This window comes from Ambystoma mexicanum, chromosome 8 (assembly GCF_040938575.1).
Source record: "Ambystoma mexicanum isolate Mex_15411 chromosome 8, UKY_AmexF1_1, whole genome shotgun sequence".
NCBI lineage: Eukaryota > Metazoa > Chordata > Amphibia > Caudata > Ambystomatidae > Ambystoma > Ambystoma mexicanum.
In genome coordinates this window covers 150,367,801-150,389,150 of record NC_090929.1, presented here as the reverse complement: position 1 = coordinate 150,389,150, position 21,350 = coordinate 150,367,801, and the positions used below count along the sequence as shown (strand labels likewise).

General features: G+C 45.0%; 1 protein-coding gene across 3 annotated transcripts in view; it reads left to right on the top strand.

Annotated features, from left to right (window-relative positions):
- GSN (gelsolin) overlaps positions 1-21,350 on the top strand; it is a 291,591-nt gene that overhangs the window by 228,624 nt on the left and 41,617 nt on the right. For all 3 annotated transcript variants that reach the window (XM_069609519.1, XM_069609518.1, XM_069609517.1), the window contains exons 12-13: positions 9,723-9,893; positions 11,368-11,542. In XM_069609519.1, coding sequence (XP_069465620.1) covers positions 9,723-9,893; positions 11,368-11,542 — 346 coding nt within the window. The remainder of the gene's footprint in view (positions 1-9,722; positions 9,894-11,367; positions 11,543-21,350) is intronic.

Genomic DNA, 21,350 nt, shown 5'->3' with positions numbered 1-21,350 from the left:
TGCCAGGGAGGGAGGGAGTTGAAGGGGAAGTGCTGTTAACTCACAAGTGCAGCCAGCGGGTGGCTCATTAGTGCAGACAGAAGGGACCGCAGGGTTGCAGATACAGACCCTTAAGTGGGGGCCCGGAGACCGTGCAAGGGCATCTGGACATGGAGGAGCCTGGGCCGGAGTTCAGAGGGTGACCAGTGCACAGAGCAGTCAGCCGCATCAGCACTGAAGAGGAAGAGAGAAAGCGTAAGTGGAAAGGAAGGTCTTGAGTTGCTTCCGGGACCAGAGGTGGTTCTGCTAAAGTTTGAGAGGAGCAGGGAGGTTGTTCCAGAGAGAGGCCCCAGCCGAGGAGATAGATCTTCCTCCAACTCTCAGCTTGGAGAAGCGTCTGACCCCCGGAGAGTTGGAGGTGGATGAGCGAAGAACTCGAGGGAAGATGTTTTGGAAAAGAAAGTTGGAGGTAGTGCGGTCCCAGGCCCCAGAACGCCTTGTGGATGATGCAAAGGGTCTTGAAGTTGATCCTTGCAGCGGTAGGGAGCCAGTGAAGAGGTGTCAGAGCTGGAGAGATACGATCCCTGCATTTGAGGTCAAGGACAAGTCTCGCACTCCTGTTCTGGATAAGTTGTGAAGGTCGAAGAGTAGAGGCAGGAAGATTTAGAAAGAGGCTGTTGCAATAGTCCAGCCTAGAGAGGACCAGAGCTCTGGGGAAAGTGAGGAAAGGAAGAATACCTCTGAAGAGGTACAGCTGATCATGGAGATTTGCATTTCCGGCCATTTTTTCCTTTACAAGTTCTACAGGTGTCTGTGTGTCTGTCTACACCCATGTTTGCCTGTCCCATCTTGATTAGATGGTTTTCAAAACATTGAATCTTGCACTGCTAAAGATTGGAGGACTGAAGTAGCACCCACCACTCTGCGTCTGTAAATCCAGAGGCATTTGTGAACCTGCATGGAAGATGCTGTGCTGATTCAGATGCGTGCAGTAATCCCGTGTTGCCATCTCCTGATCTTCCTCCAGGCAAAGCACTCTCTCCTTGTCCAGGTGAATCCTATTTTAGGCTCTTCACTCTGTGGGAACCGCTCAACCCTCTTCACCGCACCCCTGTCTGTACCCAGTTGAGCTCCTGGTTTCCATGTCTGCACCTAGAACCGAAGTGGGTGCCCATGCTGCCTTCCAGGAAACCAAGCGGAGTTGCTGCTACCATTCGTCTGCACTTCGAGCGACACCATGGTCCGGACTCGTGGCACAGTCCTTCCTCGAGGGTTGCTCTTGCATCCCTCACTACAGCATCACTGGCCGGTGCTGAAGATCCAGTATTCTGCATCGTGCTTCTGCTGATATCCTGTGGTCCATATTGAGTTATCACTTGTGGGTCTTCCCACCATGTCTGGTTCTTTGGAACCATGCTTAGATGCTGAGGAGTTGCATGTGCAGTCCTTTGAGGAACCAAAACCAGAATTAACTCCACTCTGAACTCTCCACCTATGGACCATTTCTCCTGTCCTTTGCACACGTCAACGTACTTTGGTACCTTGGGCCTTGAATCGGTCTCTGGTGGCGGTCTTCAGTACTTTTTGACTCTGTGTGCAGGCCTTCTTTTTAGGTAAAACCACAATGACCGTCTGCTTCTAAGTTTAATCCTTCCTTCTTCGGGTGCCTGGGCACTTAACCTGGGTCTACAAATATTCTGGAGGAATTGTCTATTCTCAATGGCCTCAAAGTTGTCTTCTCTGCCACTCCCATGGAACTTTGATAAACTATCCGCATCATTTTCCCTTGAACTCAGTGCTATGGATGAATGTTCTTGCACTTTTTTATCTCTTCGTTCATATATTTATATTTTCGTTTTAAAGCTTGTTTTCTAAATTTAAAGCCATTCCCTGTAAATGTGTATTTCTTGATGCTTTAACGCGTGCATTTTCTGTGTGGACATCTGTGTGTGCGCTTGTGGGTTGACGAGCTATACTTTGACCACTGTTAGGAGGGTGTTCCTGAAGATTACTGGTGTGGGGATTCCGGAGACCAACTGTCAGCAGTGTGAAGGTCTACTCTATTCGGTAACGTTGGTGGCCAATCTTACTGTAAACATGACTGAGCTTCACGGCTTTGTGCTCTTTGGTGAAAAGGCTGCATTGTTCAGGGTCTTTATTCAAAGTGCAAAATACTCTTTCCCTAAACCTACAAATCCACTCCCTATTCTATAAAAGAAGAAAGTGAAAAGGGTGCTAGTAGGGAAGTCCAAACCAATATACTAGTCATCTGTCCTGACCGCTACTCCTAACCTAACCACTTTCCCTATCAACAAAACTACAAGAAACGTTGGGGAACTGTTACCTGGAGCGAGTGACTACTGGCTACTGACCTTCCTAACCAATTCTCCCTATCTGTAAAGGCTTTTGTCCATCATTCCGTTTCCAGATAGATAGTTCTTGAGGTGCTGAAAGGCTATCCAGATGTTCCACTCCAGGTCTCCCGTGCTCCGTCTCCTCTCACTCCCTCTCTCCCTTGCTCTCTCTCCCTCTCGGGGATTCCTTCATTCTTTCTTCCTCCACGCTTTAGGGTTCTCTCTTTCCCCACTCTGTGGTTCCTCTTTTTCACTCCCTGCACTCCGGTTTTTTTCACCTTCTCCCCTTTGGGTTTATTTTCCAGTTTCCTCACCACTCTGGATCTGTCTCACTCTTTTGCCCACTGTGGGTTCTTTTTTCCTCTTCCTCTTTTTCACCCATTCCCTTTCGAATTTGTCCACTGTGCACCTGACTGCCTCGAATGGTGCTCCGTCACACAGAATCATGCAGGACTTTTGAGTTTGGTTCCATGTCTGCCTTCCGGGACTCTTCTCCCTTGGTTTTACAGTTCACTCTGTGCAGAGTAGCTTACGCAACGTTTCATCTGTCTTCTGTGGATCTTCTTCCTAGCTCTTGCAGCTTCTTGGGGCTGTTTTGCCCGTCCGCTGCTCCTCGGTGTTCTCCTTGTGTGCGCCGTGGTCCTGCCCACCGACTGGCAACACCTTTGACCTCTTTGACGCAGTTAAACTCTGCAGGACCTGCTGAGACTTCTGTGATGGGTAGTCCCTGGGGCGCTCCACCAATTCACAGGAAATTTGGCATGTCTAGGGTTGGAGTAAAGGGTGAATTTAATCACCTGCAAAGGTGTTAGTGAGGGGGGGGAGGGGATGTGTACTTACACCCCTACTGGGGACCCGGTCCCCTAAGGGGGGGGAGGTCACCTCCAGAGGGGATCATGCTTACCCTGTCCCTAGGTGGTGTTAAGTGTAGCGGCCTCACATATATACATATAACCTTAGTTAAATTGAGCAGATTTAATGCAACAAAATGCTTGAGATTAAGCAGGTGTGGGGGAAGTCATGACCAGCTTAACTTGGTGCGCTCCCATTGATGTCCCCCATAATACCATTTTGTATGCCATTGTGAATCCCTTCTCTTACAATATGCATTTGCCTTGCTACGGGAGCGCGCCGAGTTAAGCTGGTCATGTCTTCCCACATCAACTGAATTTCAATGGTTTTGTTGCGTTAGTTAAGGTGCAGTTAAATTGCACATAAGTTTTTCTTCAGTGAATTTCAAGAGTTTTGTTATACCATCGTTTTTTTTACAGGCCACTAGACATGGCCTTCGGCCGTTGTCACTGTACATGTGCCCCCAATATGTTTCTTTTTGACCCATTAGATGGACACTGCTTTCAGCTGTTGCCACTATACATAGCTTTCGGGCCCACCTGCCAGGGCCTTGGTCCCTTGACACTTTGCATGGCCTTTGACCGTGCCCATAGTATATTTCAAATCACTACCTTTCTTACTCACTAGCCTGTCCTTCACCTATGACCATATTCCCCGACCTTCGTTCACAGCCACTTTACATATTACCCCAATGGCTTTCTTCTGGTCCCGCTAGCGATGGCCAGTTTCAGATCATGACCATCAGTTGTGGCCACTCTACATATCGCTCCAATATGTCTCCTAAATGCTCTCCTAGCCACAGCCTTTGGCTGTGCCCACTTTACCATATTGCAGCATTCCGTTCCTTCCAGTAACCCAGTTCCCATATCCTTCAGCCACACCCATTACCCCACCTCACAGTAGCTGTAAACGTTTTCTTTTGTAATTCTAATTTTTTAAAACTTTTAAAAATAAACTTTTTCCCATAAGTGTGGTTACATTTGCAATGCACTACAAATAACCCTGGTTATCCGTAAATGCCTGCAAATAACTGCAGTTATTTTCATGTGAAGCACATTCATTCCTGATCCAGTTTTCTACTATAACCTCGGTGACCTCCAGTATAATGTTATGTGAAAATATTCAAGCACTGAACTTCCTGTGACGGCATCATGAAGGACATGGACAACGGATTAAAATCTTAAAACCTCAGAATTCCCAATGAAGGATTACCTCTTTCCAGCATCCTCTGTTGTGGAAAGGGCCCAGCAGGTAAATCCAGTCACCTGAGCAGTTTTTCAGAGTGACCCAGCAGAGGTCTGAAGGGGGCACAGGAGGAATACGGGTCTCCTCCAGCAGGTAATGCTGCCCAGCAGCCAAAAGCGGCAACAGAGCCATTGGAAGAGAATCCTGTACAGGAGGGTTCTCTGCAATGAAGGCCACGTGAGATCCGTTCACGGCAGACCCATTCCCCCCTAACCCCTCCACTTTTCAGGACTCGTCAACCTCGTTGGACTGGTTCAGATCTGCGGACTCATGAGCTACTGCAGGGTGCCAAAGCAATTTAGAGGGAGGTGAGCCAGCGGTCCACGTCGGTTGAAGGGATGGGAGTCACCTCTACAGTCTTCTGTTCTAGAGGGGCACAGCCTTTGGCAATGAAGGCATCTGGTGGAGTCCTGGCATCCCTGTTGGTTGCTTCAGATCAGTGTTAAACAAACCAATGACTCACGAGCGTCTGTCAAGAAGCTTGCAACATCCTTTAGTCTGACCCTTTTTATACGTTACATGGTTAAGTTATTGAGAGGGGACACTCGTGATGCTTGGGCTTGGCGGGCTGTTACTGGTCCTCTAAGCCACCAGTTGGGGTTATTGGTATCTTCCCTTACTTAATTGAATTAAGAAAAGAGCCTCGTTCACCAGCTGAAAAAGGCAATTTTGGATACAAGGGCGGTATTCCACTATTGGGTGTGACTTTAACTTAATCCCTTTTTACATGCCTATTTTGGCTGGGAGACTGGAGGAGCACTGGACTGGAGCACAAAGCTTTGGTAAGTGGGGAGGGGGGTGCTGTGGCCCTTTCCCAGGTGTGACTAATAAGCGTCCACCCAATGTCTTCTAGGCATTTTGGTATGCCTAGAAGTGAATAGGATGCCCACGAGTTTGAAGACGTAAGGTTTTATGTGAGAGGTTGGGGTCAGTGCTTTAAATCTAGCCAATGGGAGAATGATGATCACTAGCTGGAAGGATGGGGCGGGGGCGGGCATTACAACCTGTGGCTAAACGGTTGCTTCTTAACTTTCTAGTCCTTATAAATGACACTTGGAGCCATAGTGGAACTAAGGGCATGAATGAGTCTGTAAATGAGGTGGGGGGGGGGTGGGGGAGGGGCTGGCGGGGGTGGTAGTGTGGGAGGGTAATACATTTGCCAAAGCGACCTGGAAGCCTCGAGAAAAGACGATGAGAGAAGGATCTAAAACCTTTTTGGAAGCTGGCAGCTAGCCTTCACTCGCAGTAGTGCCAATGGAAACCCGTGTTCAGGAGAAGGCCTGCATCAATTCTTTTGTGACTATCCAGTGAGCTAGAATAAAATGACCGTTTAGAAGTTTGTCTTCACGCGTGAGTCAGTAGTTAACCTGTTAGATGCTAGGGGAACTTTCCAGCGGAAAGAACTGCAGCAGAGATGACACTGCCTTGGAATCCCGCCAGTCCAGGCAAGGATGGTATCCTGGAGATCCATTTAAAGCTCTACAAAGTTATAGGTACTATTGTTGTAATGTAGGGAATTCGGGATCTATCCCACAATCTTGGAGATAAGTAGTTATTGTCCCCATTTCCAAAACCGGGGCCAAGTATCTTCCAGCTTCCAATCATCCAATCACTGCAAGGTTATTTGAAGGGCTGCTGGGAGGATGGCTATTAGAATGGGCCATTACTGAAAACGCATTGGATGAGACTCCCTATGGATTCAAGCATGTGAGTACATGCCATCAGCTTACAAATTGTATATTTAACACCGTCAAAATATGACCTAGGAATTAAATTACATATTTTTTGCCTGCATGAGCTAAAGTAAGGAGTTGTACTCTAGTCTGGGAATAATTGTGGAACAAGTTGGGGAAACCAGCCAATACCATCTCGGAAGCCACAATAATGCAAAGAAAACATTTGGAAAGCTTAGGTGTACAGGCACTTACATTGGAGTGTTTTTCCAAAAAAGCGGCCCCTCAGCCGCATGGCTGTTCAATTTGTACTTCAATTAAATCCGAAATTGAATACGCCCCTGAAGGATACACCCAGTGTTGGTTGGAAGCTCTTTGCGATCTTGTCTTGTGCATACTATTTCGTGATGCTAGCGTGAACACATAGAGCCCTTTAGACACTTTTTTAACCATCTACTATTTGCATATGGAGATCGTTATTGATCCCCTCTCAGCCAATCAGAATGTTCAAAGTGCAGTCCATGACTATGGGTATTGTCTGCATTCTGAATTCTGTGTTCAAAAGCAAACCAGGAATCGATGCAATTTCCAGGCACAATTTCTTTTCAGCAAGACAATTCATGTTGGGAAGGATTTTATTTTGTTGCTCCAACATCTCTTTTAGCACAGTGAGAAAACCAAAATATGGGAAAATGCTTTCCCTTTTTTAATGGGAAGATAGTTTTTTTTTTGATTCAGCTGAAATTAATCAACTTTTCAATATTTTTAACATAAAACAATGTCATATAAGCAAAAAGGGAAATAAAAAAAAAGACAAAATTAACTACTTCGAGCTAATAAAAACCCCATCTAAAATAACACACACAAAACTTAATACTCTCAGCTCCAACCATTTCACACATCACAGAAGGGAAGCTTTCAAGAATATTCAGCTGAGCAAGTGGCACAGTGTCGAGTAGCACCATGTCATGATTATGCTTAACTTGAGTTTACTGTTTTAGAAGTTCTGTGCATATCACTGTCCATAGATGTGTATGAATGGTTCAAATAATCATGGATAGGGCTGTTCATATCTTAACACGCAGGTAATACCCTTGCTCTATTAGACTTATTCTACCATGTCTGAATGATCTAACATCTAACAAAGAATTGCCTGTTGCAATGGGAGAAGCAATAGAAGGAGCACATAAAATAGCTGCCCACCTCATCTCTGCATTCATACGACCAATAGTTTACTTGTACATGACACCTAATGCACAGTCCTTTTAAACCTGCTGCATTATAACAAAGGTGGAGGTGGAAGGGCATTGATCAAAATGATTGCTTAGTCCCCTTCGCCCTGGACACGCACACGAGAATGCACGAATCCCTTTTATACTGATGTGGACTAGATGAAGTTTTGCAAGGCCTGCAGTAGCGACCCTGTACTTATGGATAAGTTGGCCTTTTGAATAGGAAGAACAGTTTTTTTGGTTGCTTAGAAGTTTGGCACTGTTGGAGTTCACACAAAACTTTGCAAACAAGTGACATCAGTGATGTCATCAATGATACCATTTGCGATGTTATCTTTGATGTCCTGGGTGTTAGTCTGAGCAATGCATGGTGTGGTGCGAGTTATAGTTGCATAGTTTACAGGCCAATATCTTTGTTTTTTTGATTTTGTGCTGCAACCAAAACGTCCCTTTTTAACGTTTTTTCCTCTGAAAATATATATAGATGTATTCTTTTGAACATTTACTGGAATGAGTTATTTTACTGTTGTAATTGATATTAATTACATATTCTGCGTTGTATAGTGTAGATCGAGGCCATGTCACCTGAAAGCAACTTTGAGGATCTGTAAATCCAAAATGATATTTATGGCAATGTCCACTTTTAATACACCTTCAGGGTTCATAGATTGAGTTTTTTTTTTTCTTTTTTTAAAATTTGTTGCAGAAAATGGTGGTGGTTGGAGAAGTCCTCTCTGGTGACTTTAACACATCACAGGAAATGACGGTGCAAGATCATTACTCCCGATCTACTGTGTTATATTATCTTGCATTTGTAAAACGCCTCCTGCCATAGGTTATGGCTTTAAAGCGCCTTGCCTGTTGAGGCAAAGGATGGAACTTTCTGTAGGGATCGGGAGGATCAAAGTCAGGTAGATTTTATTTAAAGAGGTCCTTTATTTGAAGTGTTAATAAGCCGTGATTATCAGAACAGGCACTTATTGAAGTTGGCAAAAAGCCAAAGGCGCACTGAGGTTCGGTTGGCTAATGGGAGGTTGCAAATGGCACAATGCTTCCTGTTAAGGAGCTGAATATATTTATTTTTTGGATTTGTATAGCGCACTGCAGCCCAAAGGCATCGAGGCGCTGTTACATGAAATTGTGAGGCTGCTTAGTTCAGGGTTACATTTGAAGGCAGCCCAACAATAAAATGTTCTTAGTTACAAGTTACAGGTGGTTTACCTGGAAGGCATAGTTCATAAATACAAACGTACATAGGTAGGCCGATGCATCTTTATTATATAATATATTACATGGAGGTTTCGTACTGGCTAGTGATAACATCTGGCCACATACGGAGAGACGTAGGGAACAATACCCGAGGTGCAGTGTCATAGAAATGGCATCGTTTTGTTTTCTTTACGGAAGGCTATGTGCGAATCAGTCTTCCTAATGTGAGTGGGTGGAGAGTTCGAGGGCAATGCGGCCACGGTAGGGAAGCTAGTAGCACCTGAACGAACTCTCCGGGTCTTGAGAATGGAAATCCTATTAGTGTAGGCGAATCTAATGGCTTTGACTGAAGTAGGCTTGGCTGTTCTTTGGACCAGGTGTGGGGGGCAAGTTGTGGATGCATTTATGCGTAAGGTAGAGGGTTTTGAAGACAATCTGCTCTTTTATGGGAAGCCAATGAACCTGCCTCCTGGCCTCAGCGATGTGATCCCTTTTCGAGATACCAGTGGCAGCCCTAAGGGCGTTATTTAGTATCGTTTGGATTTTAGAGATGTTTTTCCAGACGTCCCTACAAAGAGGGCATTGCAGTAATCCAATCTTGATCCAATTATTGCTCTAGCAATGGTAAGGCAATTCTGTGGAGATGAAAAGGGTCTGGCTGCATTAAGCAATTTAGAATGGTATGCTGAGGAGGTGGTAATGGCATTGACCTGTCTATCCATAGTGAGGTTAAAGTCCAGATAGACGCCCAAGGTCTTGACTGTTTAGATACAGTGACGGGTATATTGTCAGTAATGAAGGAACTATATTGCTTGTTCATTTTACCCAAGGTGGCTGGGGACCCAATTAACAGTAGTTCTGTTATCTCACCGTTAAGGCACAACCAGTTTTCTGCCATCCAGGTTTGGATAGTTGAGTAAATGGAGTTGAGGGTGTTCAGGTCGGACTTTTAAATGTTGTGTAATTTACATTGTGACGGAAGGGGTGATTAACCCGTCCTTTACTTAATTTGTTTCAGCATTCAAACGTATTGAACTACTCAGTACCACCCCCCCAAACCTATAAGCCATGTTTTTCTCTGTATTCATTGTGGCAATTTGCAATCTGCTCCCATCGCTGCTGCAGATTCTAGACCATGAAAACCGAAAAACAAACTTGTGTAACTTTTGGTATTGCAGGTACGGGTGGTCCAGGGCAAAGAGCCAGCCCACCTACTCAGCCTGTTTGGTGGCAAACCGCTGGTGGTATACAAGGGTGGAACCTCACGAGACGGAGGCCAGACCGAGCCTGCAGATACGCGACTGTTCCAGGTTCGCGCCTGCTCCTCCGGCTACACCAGAGCGGTTGAGGTACGTGCTCGATTAAGTGATCTTTGTCTTGCCCAACTGATGTAAAATTTCCATATTCTTTGAAGCCTGCATTCCTCTTATCAGAATAACCAATGGCATTGCCATTTTATCATGGAGTGTACTGCATACGAAAATTCTGCAGAAGATATCCGTGTGGGAACTCAACTCATGTAGTCTTCTGAACATGGCAATTATGTAGACCCGACCTGCAACCGTTTTCAAAATAGAAACCCAAGGTCCCCTTTGGAGGGCATTCAAGCACATTTTCTGGAACTGCAAGTCCTTGTTAATCAGAAAAACAAGACTACAACTCCCAGAATGCGCTTACTTGTATGAAACCCCAAGATCAGAAATGTAGGGTCATGGTGACAGTAAGTTATCTGGTCTCACTAGTGTTTCATTTCCAGCTTCCTCTTTCTGTGCTGTGTATAGAATCTTTCTTAATTTGTATTAGTACCCGGCGAGGGTCAATGAGCTTGTAAAACTCAAGCTCATTGTTTCTCGCCTGGGCCTTACCTGCCCTAGAAGGCTCAGAGCTCTGCACGGCCCGGAGTACTTCCCGCGAGTGGCCACCCTGGAAAGGGAGATGGGACTACGTGTAGTCCCTTTGCCCTGTTCCATGGCGGTCATTTTTTTGTTTACTTTTTATTTTCAATTTACTTCAATGGCCACCATGGAAAGTGAGAAGGGACTATGCATAGTGCCTTCTCCCCTTGCATGGCAGCCATTTCCTTTGTTTACTGTGGGCGCCACGGAAAGAGAAAATAGACTACATTTTCTGACTGCGGTGGCCATTTGATTTAACTTTTATTTATTTTTTGGCTGCCATAAGCAAAGTGTTTAGCAGCTGGGGGAAAGAAAAAAGTTAGTACCCCGGTCTAATGGGCCAGGTTACTAATGGCAATATGCCCCTCGACTGTGGCCCGTTACCGCATAAGGTAATGCCCCCGCAGCCTTTGTTAAGGCCCTTGCTATGCTCAGGCCTGAAACGATGGGCCCCGGGGGCATTACCTTATGCAGTAATGGCCCGCAGTCTTGAAGCAGATTGCCTAAATAACGGACAACTGATTGAAGGACAATGTCGAACAATTCCAGTACTTTTTTTAAAAAAAAGGAGTTGCCTTTGAAATCACTTGTAGGATCAGCTTCCAGTTTGGTTTTCACTATATCCACTGGTTGCCGTTCATAGACTCTGAATGCCAAATTCTTATCTTTCGAAGGCGTTGCTCAATTGCACCGGCCAACTCCCTTGATGTTCGTGGGAGACTACCTTTTCTTCAGGCAAAAATGTGTTTTTTACCACTTTCTGCTTATTTTTTTTTTTTACTTTCTCCTGCACTAAATTAAGGGCAAGGCAGTGAGGAAAAAACAAATTTTCCTCTTCTTGGTGCTGACTCGCCATCTTTACTGATGGCACGTTCTGAGTGGTATGTGGTCAACAGTTTGAACATGTATGTCTTTCTCTCCTGCCCAGCTGGATCCTGTGGCTGCCGCTTTGAACTCCAACGATGCCTTTGTTCTGAAAACTCCATCCGTTGCCTATCTTTGGGTGGGTCAAGGGGCCAGTGATCCCGAGAAACGAGGGGCGCAGGAGCTGTTGAACATTCTCGGCACGAAGGCTACGCAAGTTGCTGAAGGCAGTGAGACAGGTAGGACATTGAGTTACAGCTATGTAGTGTTGTCACCTGGTCCATCCCAAACCAGACATCTTCTCTTGCTTGTCTTGCAAACGCTTTTATTTTCTGCCCAGGTCTAGTCTAACAACTTGACCAATGACTGAAGGCAAACCTATTGCATACATTCCCTTTTCATTATGACATTTAAAGCGGCGAACAGTGCCCCTGATCCTACATGGCTAGTACCTTTTTAGGTACTTTTAGTCAGTGGGATGGATGATAATTTACATGCAAGCTACTTTTTATCAATTTTTTTTAATCCGATGGGACAACCTTCTAAAGAAAGCCAGCACAAGCATTTGCGAAGTAAGACCATTGTGGAATGTTATGGATAGAGTACCTTTTGAGCATTTTTGGAAGTGTCCAGTATTGCCGCTGAAGGGAGAAGGACAGGTCTCGCTGACTATCCAAGGAAGTCTGGGTTCCGCTTACCAGGAAACTTTAGTTTCTTCCTCTGCCACCCTTGAGATGGATTCTTATGTAACTAAGACAAATGAATGCAGAGTATTGCAAAGGCAATGGTAAGCAAATGGAGGGGGGTGAGGGGGACTGGAGTTCAGAAGACTTGGTTTTTGGGTTGGCAAAAAGATAATGAAAGCAGAGAGGAAAAGCTCTTGGGAGTTTAATCATCTGCTTAACAGATCTATGGGTGTGTAGGTGACAATACAGGGCCTTGCTAATGCGATTTTAGCATGTAGAGGTGACAGAGCTTTTATTTTGCTATATAAACATTCATATTATAAATTGTGTATGGGGGAGAAAGTACCCCTACTGCACATTACAAGGAGATTGAATGTTGCTGAGTTTGTGACTAAATATAGGAACTAAGCTGAGTTTCTTTAGGGCAGATAACTTGGAAGTGACTTGCGGTATACTTTTTACTTCTGTTGCGGGGGGGATTTTATACCTTATCACCTGACACAGGCAGGCAGCAAATCGGGGAGGCAAGGAACGCAGGCTTAGTTATCCCGCATTCCAAGCAGCCATGTGGCTGCTTTCCCTGTGCGACCCCCTCCCACCATCCATTTCCTTTTTTTCTATTACCACCCTGCCCACTCTGCTTGCGACGGCATGTGGTCTGGTAAGTTGTGGCCACCATGGAAATAGAAGAGGGACTCGCATGGAGCCCCACCTACCAGATCCATGGCGGCCATCTTGCTGAAGTATTTTGATTCAATGAACGGGACGCTTCATGTCATCTCGTTCATTGAATCAAAATACACTGCTCTCACTGGCAACCAGGGGTGCTAATAGGGTTATGACCCTCTCTGGCATGCTAGATCTGGTGTTGTTGCCCCGGGGACCTTTGTTAAATGCCCTTGCTACGATCTGGTCTGTAACTCAGGACCCCGGGACGATAATAACCTATCCGGTCGCCCGGACTTGGTCTTAACGCTTAAAGGATGCCATAAAATAAGGATTATTTATCCAATGTATGATCCTCCAGTTGCTGATGCACATTATCAATGTAGAATATGTTTGGATTAAAAAAGAATATACAGCTACTAATCTGTTGCAGGAAACCTGTTTTAGTTTATTAAAATGCACCCAAATGCGTGTTGTGCTTGTAGAAAAAGTAACATGCATATTCGTTCATTCTACTGTTGAAGTCGAGCAGTGCACAAAATGACCTACCATGAACATTTCCTTAACCACCAATGGCTGCAAGTCTCACATAATGCTATTTTACAACAACGGCATGTGAAAAGTTTGCATTAAATTCTCCATTAGCAGATGACCTTCTGCCGTGTGCGTGCTCAATCCAGAGGCATTGTGATGTCACAACAGAATGCTAGTAACTGATTGCAGAGGGTGGCGAATTCATCTTCTTATTTCAGTTCAATAGTGATGTCACAACCAGCCTGTAATAAAAACACCATTCGAAGGCTTTTATACAGGTATTGCTGGCTGCCATGCAGGTTACATTTTTAAAAATGTATTTCCTTTGCGCAAATTGGCTCCTAATGTGATTTCTCCCTCTTCAAAACCCCATAACCTAGATCTGTTGCTCAGCTAGGATTGTACAATAAGGTTTCTAATGAGCCACCTTTCCCAAAGTAATCTTGGAGCATTTAAACTAAAGTTTACTAATGAACCACACAACACTTGATTCAGGCACAGATGCATTAGTATGCCTTACACAGAGGTTATCGCTGAAATCCAAAAAGCAAAATCCCGATTCTACTGCGAAAGACTCCTGAACAATGTAACCCGCAAAGGGAGGATCCCAAAACCATCTCAGAATTCAAGGGCCCATCAGCTCTCTCACTTAATGTTTCCATACTGGAAAAACCTTTCAGCAGACTTGCCGTAAACCTCTCTGGACTGTCCGATTCAAAAACAAATCAGGGCCTTGCATCCCCATAATACCCTTCATGCAGCTCGTTCTACCTCCTAACTTTGCGCTACCACTTGCTTCTTAACTTTGATCTCCTCTTAAAGGTAGAGTTTGCCACACTTGCTGCAAGCAGCGCCTCCGCCTGATCACCAGTCAACCCTCGTCTCGCCCACCCATGGCCTTCCTTAAACCACTTCTTCTCTCCAATTACAGATGTCACCAGGTCTCTCTTAAATGCATCTTTCGCAACAGGGAAGTTCCCCAAAATGAAAGCATCATGTTAACCCTTAATGAAAAGATCTAATCTGGACCCAAGGTCTTCCAAATGATTACCAAACCATCTCTAACTGCAGATCATGAGATTTGTGGACAAACACAAGATTCCTAACGCATCAGAATCTACTTTTAGACATGTTCACCTTCCCATCCGAGATCAGGACAAGGCTTCTGATTGTATAATTCTCTGTCGGCGGCGTTCACCTTGGGTGATCTCGTCATACTTTGGCAATACCTGTTTGATTCTTGAACCTAATACAGTCCTTAAGTGGCAAATGTCCTTTCTTAGGGATTCCTTCCATTCCAAGTTCAAAACATTTCTGTGTACCAGAAGGATCCTCACTTTCTTAGTTTTCAAATTGTAGCGCTCACTTCTTTCAAAAGATTACCGTTACCTGCCATAGTTATGCATTTAGCACCTAACTTCGCTTAAAGGCCCACAATGACTCTGCCTATCTTTTCAAACTCCATAATTGACATCTGGGTGGCTCAACCCACCTGTTTCTGAACTCAGAAATAACATCTCCCCCTTCCACCAGTCTCTGCACTGGTTGCCTGTAAAATGGAGAACCACTTTTAAAATAATTATTCGCCTTCAAAGCACTCCACTAAAAGGGCCCCAAGTTTCTGTAATCAAAACTGAACACATTCTGAACCTTGGCCTCAGATCAGCCCCACTCATGGGTTTGGTGGTACCAATAGTTCTGGGGCTTGTGAATCTACAGAGTTGCATGCTATGCATAGCCCACCATCTAGTGGGTGGCTAGGAGTATTACATATTTTCTGTATGGAAAAATGGGTGTCTTCCTGTCCAGGGTTCTAAATCTAGGGGGGCTGGGAGCAATGTAGCTCATGCTTGTCGCATAGAAGAGCCTGGTTACCTCGACACCCACAGCTATTAGGAGCTCCTACAGGCTCGCCAGGCCAACTGATGCAGAACAAACACTGCTATGTGGATTTCTCAGTTTATTTCTGACACTCTATAAATAAGCATTAGGGCACACATATACGACATTTAAAGCATAAGGGGTCATAAATAATGGACAAAGTGATATATTTGCATTGATGTGTAAGTAAGACTTGCAAATCGCTATGCACTTGCTCCTGGTTCTTCAGTGGTAGCTCTTAGTCACTTGTCAATGATCTCTACCGAGGAGCTGCTTTTAGCTCCTGCTTATCAAATCACTTTTGATCCCTGCTGCCACCCTAGCCTTATCCTGCTCCACTTATGAGTTTGGTGGTACCAGTGTACATTTGAAAAAGAAACTGGGGTGATGCCCTTTGTCCACACTTGCACCACAATGATTGAATTCAGTACACTGGCATTAGAGCAATCCTACCATTTCCAAGATTTCAAAAATCAATTGCAACTTGCTGGTTTTCATACCAAAGATGCAGACCTTGGGTGTCCTTCAGATCTTTCTGCTTGCTCATCTCGAGTAGGCCATTGACTTGCACTCGTTTCAGTCTTTGCTTTCGTAGATTTCCTCCTGGTAATGGAGAGATTACATTTTACTTTTGGGGTGGAAGGGTTCATACCTGGTTGATTACCCCAGACAATTAAGTCACTCAGTCTCTTGGGATGTTATGATGTCGCAACACTGCCGAGTTCTTGATTTACAAATAATGGGTCCACCTATTGTTCCATTGTATGGTCACAGATGAAGGGATGCAAATAACGATTTGTTGAGAAGGAGTTGAAAGCGGCTCCTGGGCACCTAGCGTTAAGCAAGAGCTGCCTCCGGTGAGCCGGGAGCTAATACCTTGTGAGTTGCAAATCTAGCTTTCATATCAAGCATATTATTAGGTTTTTCCATGAAGACCCGTTCGGGTTTCAAGGTCTTCCTTGATGTGTCTTAATGCTTTGCTAAACACATTCCCATATACCCAGAGTTAATGTTACATGTTCGGCATCAGTTGGCCCGGGAAGTCAAGAGTAGCTCTTGGTAGCAGTTTCTGCCGAAGTAACCAGAGGCTCTTCTAGTGTACAAGCAGGAGCTACCGAGCTCCCAGCTCCTGCCAATTTTGCACCCTTCCAAATGTCTCCCATGGGTATGATTTGCCAAATTAAATGTTGGTTAATGAATAAATTGGTTTCCTTGTACAAGATGGCCTTTATTTCAACTCCATTGATCGGGGGAACCCTGCTGTAGGCCAGGTCGTACGAGCATCTGCCATTAAGCAATCACATGCTGGAAGCATGGGTAGGTGGTGAGCCCTGAGAAGGAAGGTTGATCCATCGCCTTAGTTTATCACAGACGAGTAATTGCAGCAGTAACCCATCTCGTACTCCACACAACCATGCTGCTTTTTCTGGATAATTCTTTCTGGTCCCCTATATCAAAAGATAAGTCTTGCCAATTGCCTTTCATACATGCTTGTCACTCTCCCACCATCACAGGAGGCCATCCTAGTGTGGGTCTGGTCGTCGGGGTTGGAAGGAGAGTCATGTTTTGTATCCTCCAACATACTTTCTGCACACCACCAACTCTTGGCTCAGGCATCTGTCAGCAAGCTCCCTTTCAACTCTCAATATATCTGGTTTGAAGCCCACCTTTCTCCCCACCTAGTAGGACCTCTTAAGCACATGTCAAGGCCATCATGCTTCCATAACTAGCTTTAACTAATTCCAACTACACACATTACACTTTCAATCAGTTCCATGGGAGGCTGGATATGCAATGGGAGCTGCGTTTGTTACCTCCCTTGATCAGAACACTTACAACTATAAATGCATCCCAGCATCACCATTGCTCTTCATTATGTTTTACTCCCTTTTTCTTATGACTTGTTTGTTTTGATCTAACCAGTAAAATTACCCATTTGAACTTCTGAACGCACATATTTCTCTTTCCAAAAAAACGCATACCCCAATACTTATGCATTTGCAACTGATCAAATGGAATTTCCAGCATGGCAATATAACATTTGAGGAAAATATTATCAAATGCTTTGGGCTAGTGCTTAATAAAAGGTGGATACTAATGCTTCCAGAAAGTGGATACTTTTAAGAGTACATTGGATTGTACAAAATGAAAATGTGCATGTTGAGAGAGAATTCTATTTTGGGATTCTCTGGACCACTTTGGGGTCATCTAAGCTTTATGCTTTTGTTTTGGTGGCTTCCGTGACTTTCTTTTTGTGCCCAGAGGGACTTCAACTGAAGTCCCCTCTGCCACTAGGACCAATAGTTTGATGTGCTTACCTAGTAGACCATAAGGCTAGCAAGAAGGGATGCTTTTCAAGTACCCCATTTTGGTTGCAGGTTGATTTCATGACCCTACATGCGTGTTAGGAAGTCTGCTGTTGGCAGCTGTAATTTAGTTTGGGGCTACCATTTTGGTAAAAAAGACACCACCTCTGGAGAAGCCAATGCGCCAGTATGGTAGCCACTGCAGCACTAATGCATTTTCGAAGCCTTACTATCAATTTAGTTTTTGTGCCAGCACTTTGTCTGTGGGGACCATGAGGCAGGCCTAAAATGTCAGCTGTAAGAACGTGGGCTCAATGTGTGCAATGCCTGCACCCTCCAGACAAGTTTAAACTGGGTTTACCTGTTTCTTGCCCCAGGCGTGTCAATACGCAATCTGCGCGGATCGACCTTAACGTTTGGTAGTTTTATGGGGGGCCATCCTTGGTGACTGTCAAAGCCTTTATGTATCTCTCTAGTCTGTGATTGGAGGGCTCTTGGGTCAACCTCTTAGTGAATGTGCTCATCTAGGGGAGACTCTGTGCTATTCCTCAGGTCAGTTGATTTTTACCTAGATGATTGCCTCAAAGATGGACTACTGCATTTGAGAACCTGGTGTGACTATGGTTCCCATTTCCCTGCCCCAGTTTCTTCTAAGGCTGCTGGAAGTCCTGCCTGGGGTTTTCCTCTGCCCCTCCTGGTTCTCTTGCTCTTGCTAGCAGGACTGGTTGTTCTGTCCTGGATCTTATTCTAGTTTGTTGCTGTCCATCCTCTCTGTGAAACCCTCCTGGTCCTTGCGCCTTGTGGTAGGACTCTTCTTTGCCTGAAAGAGTAGTTCCGCACTACTCCCCTCCACTTTCCCTCATTGTGAGACCATTGCTTTGTTGGCTGAATGCTTTTTTATTACCCCTTATGTCTTGATTGCCTATGATTTAGGCGTGTCCATGAGCCTCTTCCAACTCATTTGAGGCTGTGCAAACAGACCCCTGATCAGTCATTCATGTCAAAATTCACTGTAGTCTGTGTCTCACTGCTAAAAGACAGGCATGCCTAGGTTCATGTGATTATCAACATGGTTAAACATATACAACCAGAAATTGAAAAGGTCTTGGAGTCAAAGATACCACTCTAATCCATTACTCTGAATTATACACTTGACACAGGAGTTGTCATGTTAATATGACCCCCACCCCTATCTTCTGAGGGCTCTTATTTTCATTGAACAAGCTAAAGCAGATCTAACATAACATCACACCTATGAACAAAATTGCCATGTGGGCAAAGAGCATGTTTGTATAGATAAATAATAGAACATGTGATGGTTTTAGTTTAACAGCAAGTGTAACATTTATCTCATCAAGCTATGCTGCACTATACTGCACGCCATCCGTCTAAATGCAAGCAGCAAGCCACCACCCGTCACTCACTTTGAGCGCGGAATGTGTTTCAAATGAAACGGCTCCTTCTTGGGTTGTTTAGTTCTGCCTGGCTGGACCTGGCAGTTTCAGTCCTATCTGCTGCTGTTGCTATGCTCTGGACTCCTCCCCAGCCCCTTAGGCTTCAATGCACTGGGAAGTCTGCTGGTGTTCCTCCTACCCCTTTTTGTGCTTGGGCTTTATATGTATGCTACGTTATGTTAAAGGATATTTATACTGCGCACTATCACCACCGCAGTGGGAAGGAACATGGTTTCCCTGCCCGTGTGCGTTGTAATATCTGTGTTGTCATAACCGCTATTTTGAACAGTGAGGCCTGGGTCTTAGTGGGTCACTGTGTTCCTTGAGTTAGGTTTCCAATGTAAAACTACATTAGGTGGGTTTTTGCACCTCTCAGTGAGAGCTCTGCACCCGTTCAGTGAAATGCCTTCACTGCACTTTATGGCATTTGTGAAGCTCTGCATCATTACTCATGGTATGCTTCTGCAGGCTCTATTAATCAGCCATCTGTTGTCAAGAGACCTCTCTCACTTGTTACTTTGTATGGCACTCTATGGGCCTTGACTGGGCGAATGTGCACAATGTCTGTTCGCAAAACCTTATCAGATGTAACGCTTGCCCTTGTAAGGTCCACCGGCTGCTCTCAGATAACACCTAATGGTGTGAAGTCAAAGCTCACACCTACTGGTGTGCAGTTAAAACGCGCAGTTAGCTGTCACTTGTGGTCTGCTCATCTGCAAGAACAGAAAAGCACCACTCTAGACCACAATGCTCTTGCAGAGCCTAAGAATATTTCTTCAGCAAGTGTGCACACTGACCTTCTGTGTTAATGTGTTTTGTATGTTTGACGAAAAGTTTTTGACTATAGGTGGCTGCAGGCCGCATGAGATGAAAATCTGTCTTACACTAGGCTTGGTTCATGTCACTTGAGCTGCCTTAATCCCCTTGATTGGGCTCCTCTGTCCTCTTAGTGCCCTGCCGCTGATTCTGGCTGCTGGGATGCCCTCCTGGCAACCGGTTATTCTGATTTCATCCTTCTGAGTTGTAGATTGTCTAGGTGGAAGTCCTTGGGTCCTTGTCCCAGTCCTGTAAAAGAAGAGTGGGGGAGGAATACCTGATGGCGAGACATGGTATACCCCTGTCCCATCTTATTCTATTGGATATTCCAACTTCCCAGAATCCCCACACCCATTCCTACGCAAATATTGAGCTGAGGATAAAAGGAGTACCACCCATGCAATACATTGGACATGTACCACTAATAAGATCAGGCAGAGTCAGGCACTTGATCTTTGATCTTAATTACATACACCCGGTACCCATTAGCTCTCACCACATTGGTAAAAGGTGGAACATTGAGACACACTGTGAGCAAGGCGATGAACCCAAAGGAGCAGTTCTTCCAGGGGCAACGGTGAACAAAGTGGAGCAGAGCGACAGGCTGAAGGACCGAACCGAGGTATGGAGAAACCATGGACACCCCGGCAAGAAATCGGTACCTCTGAAGGGCCTCGAGAGTTGCGCAAGGAAGCCCAGCCAGAGAGAAGAGACCAACCTATCTTGTGTTTCGAGATACCAAACATCCTCCCGGGTGAATGGTAGAGTTGGGAAGGTGCAGAGGCAGTTGTGATATTAGCCCTGACTTCAGGATCAAAGCAGCGAAAGATGAAAAGGAAATAACACAGCCAGTGAGTTGACGAAAGTAATGGAAGTCCAGTCTGTGTTCAAAGAAACCCGACGGCCACAGTATCTGACAAATGAAGGTTCCATGTGTGTCGTAGACTTGAGAGAAAGCAAAGCAAAGAACTGTAAATTAAAGATGGACAGAAGAGTGGTCCAGCAAAAGAAGATTGCCTAATCCAAATTATCAGTGAAATTGCTGATGCCGTACAAGCATTGGGAAGAGAAAGAAATGAGATACAAGATTTGAACTGTTAGGTTTGATCCCGGCAGAGGGAAACCTGGATGTGAGAGATCTTTGAACTTGAAATAAGTACTGTGCTCGACTGAATTTACCTAGACGCCTTGGTGTAGGATAGAAAAAGTGACATTTGATGTCGAAGTGGTCATGTTGAGGTAAGAGCAAAAGCCTTGCAGTTTCGAAAGTCTTCGACAGCGGAAGAAAGTGGAAGGAGGCTTGAGCCCGATGGAGGGAAGCCTATGAAGGTGTGACTGAAGTTTTGGAAGGGAACCCCCACAAATTGTGGTTGAAAGGTTTGAGCCTGGCGGAGGGAGCCCTGTACTGAATTATGGTAACCAGAAGGAGACTAACATTTGTTGAACTGTATTACTGTGCAAGGCCAAGTGGGCCCTGGTACATGAAACAAAGTACATCCTTGTGTCCAAAGCCAGTGTGTGTTGCAAGGTCCAAGTGTGCCACCTTACCCCGTGCTACAAAACGTGGGGAACAGAGTTTATTCGGACATATTGACATTTCTTTGAACTTTGATTTTTCCTTTTTGCATTACACATCCCCTTTACACATTTATTGTATTAGAAAGAGGGCAGGCATTGGTCAAAATAAAATGGCCTATACTAATA